Genomic DNA, 5,505 nt, shown 5'->3' on the forward strand with positions numbered 1-5,505 from the left:
ATGGAGGCCACTGTGCTCTTAGGAACCTTAAGTGCAGCAGAAATTTTTTTGTAACCTTGGCCAGATCTGTGCCTTGCCACAATTCTGTCTCTGAGCTCTTCAGGCAGTTCCTTTGACCTCATGATTCTCATTTGCTCTGACATGCACTGTGAGCTGTAAGGTCTTATACAGACAGGTGTGTGGCTTTCCTAATCAAGTCCAATCGGTATAATCAAACACAGCTGGACTCAAATGAAGGCGTAGAACCATCTCAAGGATGATCAGAAGAAATAGACAGCACCTGAGTTAAATATGAGTGTCACAGCAAAGGGTCTGAATACTTATGACCATGTGATATTTCAGTTTTTCTTTTTTAAGAAATTTGCAATAATTTCTACATTTCTGTTTTTTTCTGTCAAGATGGGGTGCTGAGTGTACATTACTGAGAAATAAAATGAACTTTTTTGATTTTTGGAAGATGGCTGCAATGAAACAAAGACTGAAAAATTTAAAGGGGTCTGAATACTTTCCGTACCCACTGTACATCACTGCATGTAACTTATTGTAATCATGTTTATGCAAAGTGACATGAGGCCAGCAAATGCTGTGAGCTGGTTGCCCACTGAGACTGAATGAATGAACTCACTGTATTGTTAGAACACTTTAATTTTTTTTTTATAGCCGCAGCTACAACATAAGGCTCTTCTTCATAAATGCACACATGGGATTTTCTTTATATAAAAAAGGCAAATAAATGCAGTTTTACATTTCACTTGAAATACACACCAAGGATGTATTTTAAAAATCCATGACAATTTTCATTCACTTCAATTGTCAGTTGGACATTTATGATTAATTAATGATTCAAAATGTATGTAGTTAGCTCAAAGCACACAGCACTGTCTCCTACTCTTCTTTTTTCTCTGGGTTGTCTCTCCATATGCAGTAGTTGAGAGAGGTGGCGAGGCACAGCCAGGCAAGGTAGGGCGCCATCAGCAGAGTGGCAGTGCGGCTGATGGGATACCAGGACACTACGGTGGCTCCGACAGTCCCAGTGAGAAGCATAAGCTCAAGGAGTGCCTAAATTGGGCAGACAGAGGGTATTAAAGGGGCACAGATATTGAGCGGTCAAACTCGCTACATGCCCCACATTCTTCCCGTTTGGTCTTCCAACTAAAATAAATAATTATATATGTGTTAAACTCACCAATTTCAGCTTGTGTGCCCCAAAGAAGATAGGAGTCCAGGCCCAGTTAAGAGCTAGCTGCAGCCCATAAAGTCCCAGTGGAACCAGTGCATCCTCAGTGAAACCTCCCAGCTCTTTCCACACCAGGTAGGAGCCATATCTGCGTAAGAAAATTTAAGAGGACCATTTAGATAATAATCCATCACAGAGAATTAAAGACTGCAGGACCCAGTCGTGATGATGCTTACCCCATGCCTGTGTACAGACAGGTCCACACCACAGGGAACGCTGCATTTGGTGGGCGCCAAGATGGTTTCTGTAGGGTTGGGTACCAGGTCTTCACCTCTTTGCGTGTGATGTAACCGCCATAGAGCCCTCCCAGGTGTGGCAGGGCAGTGAATCCAACCATGGGCAGCCACATGTTCTGAGATAAGAGCAGACCACGCCATAGCTGTTTAACATCTGCGAGGGGTGGACATCAAACCTCAATACTTTCTTTTCTGGTAAAGATCAAAATGAACTACAAGATGGCATTAAATGTCTGGTCAGGTTCATCCTCGACTTATTCTAGTGCTGGGCAGGTAAAGTGCAGTTGGCTTTTAGAGCTTTTTCACTGAAAACAATGTTGAGAAAAATGAGAGTGAAGCAAAGCGGCGGCCAGAGAAACAAAACAATGTGCTGAAAGACGCTTTAGAGCTCGGCAGAGCTGAGGGAAGCTGCAGAGTCAGGAGATAATTCTCTTTGGATTCATCACTACGAGCTACCCCCATTCACATAAAAATATGAATGTGATCCATTGTTAAAACATTAATATCGGTATCATCCTCATTAATCCAGTATTGGTCTGGCTATATCATATGATCAGCCATACCAATTTCTTTAGGACAAGCTGGTCTACTCCAGCTTTTTGTCAATTCTTACTGCATGGTTGCTGTTGCTGATAGCGCATTGTACACCTTGGTTCAATTTACACTGCGACATATCCACTTAAACCCTAAGTTAGTTGCTCCAGACCTCTGTGACCTCTGACATATATAGCAATTGTAAGTTGCTTTGGATAAATGTAATGCTAACTCAACTTCAAGTCACTTAAGAAGTGCACATGATGTTAAGGACGGATTACCAAACTCCTGCAAAGTTTCTTAAAAGGTAATTTTCATGCTCAACAGATGTGGGATTGGGGAAAAAATCTAAATGCACTCAAAAACCAAGGTTTTTAATATTCTGGAAACCTTAGGTAACAGGTAACGTTAGGGTTGTTTGGCAACAGAGTCACGCAACTGGCGGTGCAACGTTACATAAGAAAACTGATCAAAATCGTTTTAACACAACAGCCAGACATGCTAATTTTGAGCTAATCTGGGTTTTTTGTCTTCGTTTTATGTCGGAAGACATTCTGGCGCATTTATCATAGGAATCATAAGGCACTACAAGGCTCTAGGTCAAAAAATACGGTTAAAGTGTACATAAGGTTAACGTTATCACATTTAATAGATGTAACGGTAACATGTTACTTACTCCTCACTCAGTTGTCAGCTCGTCCGCAGTTTGTACAGTTACAATATGTGTTGTTGCTAGTGCTCCACAGCGAGATCCTCAGGCATGCTGCTACAGTGTGATATAAGTTTGTTAAACGGGCAGGGCTGTCTAATCTAATCAGTTTGTTAAGTAACACTCCGCAGACACTCCCAGCGTTGTCCCTCTCTTTCTTTCTCTCTCTCTCTCACACACACACACACACACACAAACGCAGAACCAAACACCGTGACGTCGCAGCGTGGTTAGCAACGATTGGTAGACAGGACAACGTCAAGAGAGGACCGACGGCTGGTGAAGCATTTTGGTAGCTAAATAAATATGTTGTATAACACTACCGTGGTCCATAAAGTTCAAAGTGCACGACCTAACATTCAGTCACAAAAATTGCATTACTTCCTGCTCGGCCAGTGGTTACATATATTTCCTCCTTGCTTACAAAACACACACAGCTGGATACGTGACTAGAGAGGCGTCAGCAAAGAGGGAAAAAACGTCAAGATAGTTCCCGCCTCCCCGCTCCCCCCTCAAAGCCAACTTCGTCTCAACTGTGGGGTTTGGTTAGAGGTTTCTTTCATCACTTTCTAGGAACAGCTGAAATATGCTTCTGGCAGTGGTGGAGGAAGTATTCAGATCCTTTACTTATGTAAAAGTACTAATACCACACTGTAGAAATACTAATAATCAGGATAATGTACTTAAAAGTATTCATGGCCCCTGTGACTGAACAGTTACATTTATTCATGTAGATGAAGCTTTTATCCAAAGCGACTTACAATTGCTATATCTGTCAGAGGTCGCACACTTCTTGAGCAACAAGGGGTTCAGTATCTTGCTCAGGGGCACACTAGTGTCTCACAGGGGATTTGAACCTGGGTCTCCTACACCAAAGGCATGTGTCTTATCCACTGCTCCATCACCATTACCAATGTGTTTGCAGAATTTGACTGTTAAAGATGGTTGAGCTGGAGCTAATTATTAACTATTTTGTAAAGGATTAATGAATTCATTGTTTGGTTTTGTGAAAAATTAAATGCCATCACATCAAGCTCAACGCTTGTTTTGTCAAACAGTCCAACCCTCAAAAGCATTTAAAAGAAATTAAAATAGGCTAATTAAAAGGAAAAACACCAAATCCTCAAGCTTTAGAAGCTGAAACAATTTTGTATGAAAAATCACTAAATGATTCTCAAAATGGTTGCATAGTAGTTTTCTGTATCTCAATTAATAGACATTTCAGTTTTCATGTTTTGTGTGAATAATCTTAATTAGTAAAATAGGTCTAACTGGCAGGCTAGTTAAAGCTGTCAGACAAATGTAGTTAAATAAAAAGTACAATAATTCCCTAAATACTGTATAGTGTGGAAGTATAAAGTGGCATTTGAAGAAAATACTCAAGTAAGCACAGTAGGCCTACTTGAGTAAATGAACTTAGTTATACATTCCACCCCTGGCTTCTAGCTAGTAAAATGTGACAAACACTGTTACAATGGTTTGCTAGATTAAAAGAGCAAACTTACATATATTTAGACTCAATCACTCACTTTTGTGTATTTATCATATTTATCGACTAAATGGCTTTGGGGAAGAAGCCAGTTATGGGGTTCTATCCTGCGTCCTAGTGACCTGTGCCTTCTACCAGAGGGGAGACGCTGGAAAAGATAGTGAGCTGGGTGGAGAGAGGGTGAACTGTAATCTTGATTGCTGGTGAGATTCATTGGGATCAATACGTTGAATTTGTCCACATAACTCATATTGAATTATGAATGGAACGATTTTAAACTTGAGCTGAAACAGGTTTTAGTGACATCAGTCATGTAGTGATTACTGTATACAGTGTGTTTTACACTGCTTTGTATGTATATTCAATATGTGTCATGTATTTTCATTGGTATTGCAAACTAGATTTAGGCTATAAATGCTCTGGTATGTAGCATTGGTCCATGCTATATACACTTGTCTGGTCATGTTGTATGAAAACAAACATGAAATAAACAAATAAATAAATATATTTTAACACGTTGTTTTAAACAAAAGACAATAATATGTTGTTAAAAGCTTACACTGTATATATTGTTTTACATACTGCAGTATAGTATAGTGTATTTTTACCCATGTTAAATCTTTACGTGGTGCAACTATGGGTGCAATCTGCTTCTACAATACTGTATGTAACTATGTTCATGCCAATAAAGCAATTTTGAATTTGAACTTGAATACTGACTGAATAGTCATAGCTGTCTATTTTTTAAACAATTAGGATGTCTTTAAACTGTGAAATCAAGTACAGTGGGTACGGAAAGTATTCAGACCCCTTTAAATTTTTCACTCTTTGTTTCATTGCAGCCATTTTCCAAAAATCAAAAAAGTTCATTTTATTTCTCAGTAATGTACACTCAGCACCCCATCTTGACAGAAAAAAAACAGAAATGTAGAAATTTTTGCAAATTTATTAAAAAAGAAAAACTGAAATATCACATGGTCATAAGTATTCAGACCCTTTGCTCAGTATTTAGTAGAAGCACCCTTTTGATCTAATACAGCCATGAGTCGTTTTGGGAAAGATGCAACAAGTTTTTCACATCTGGATTTGGGTATCCTCTGCCATTCCTCCTTGCAGATCCTCTCCAGTTCTGTCAGGCTGGATGGTAAACGTTGGTGGACAGCCATTTTTAAGGTCTCTCCAGAGATGCTCAATTGGGTTTAAGTCAGGGCTCTGGCTGGGCCATTCAAGAACAGCCACGGAGTTGTTGTGAAGCCACTCCTTCGTTATTTTAGCGGTGTGCTTAGGGTCATTGTCTTGT

General features: G+C 39.7%; 1 protein-coding gene across 1 annotated transcript; it reads right to left on the reverse strand.

Moving 5' to 3' along the window:
- Window positions 1-627: 627 nt before the first annotated feature.
- On the reverse strand, window positions 628-2,874 carry tspo (translocator protein). Its single transcript, XM_046076042.1, has 4 exons — window positions 2,684-2,874; window positions 1,414-1,589; window positions 1,187-1,325; window positions 628-1,059 (listed from the first exon to the last, which is right to left on the reverse strand). The coding sequence occupies exons 2-4, from the start codon at window positions 1,584-1,586 to the stop codon at window positions 886-888; spliced, it is 486 nt and encodes a 161-aa protein (XP_045931998.1). The 5' UTR covers window positions 1,587-1,589; window positions 2,684-2,874; the 3' UTR covers window positions 628-885.
- Between the last annotated feature and the right edge of the window lie 2,631 nt (window positions 2,875-5,505).

Source organism: Micropterus dolomieu, linkage group LG18 (assembly GCF_021292245.1).
Source record: "Micropterus dolomieu isolate WLL.071019.BEF.003 ecotype Adirondacks linkage group LG18, ASM2129224v1, whole genome shotgun sequence".
NCBI classification, from domain to species: Eukaryota; Metazoa; Chordata; class Actinopteri; order Centrarchiformes; family Centrarchidae; genus Micropterus; species Micropterus dolomieu.

Excerpts from the sequence above, each read along its gene's own strand:
- tspo (XM_046076042.1), bottom strand. The coding sequence starts at position 1,586 with ATGTGGCTGCCCATGGTTGGATTCACTGCCCTGCCACACCTGGGAGGG. Across the intron at positions 1,326-1,413 it reads TGTCTGTACACAGGCATGGG|ATATGGCTCCTACCTGGTGT; the intron begins GTAAGCATCATC and ends TTTCTTACGCAG. Across the intron at positions 1,060-1,186 it reads GGGCACACAAGCTGAAATTG|GCACTCCTTGAGCTTATGCT; the intron begins GTGAGTTTAACA and ends TGCCCAATTTAG.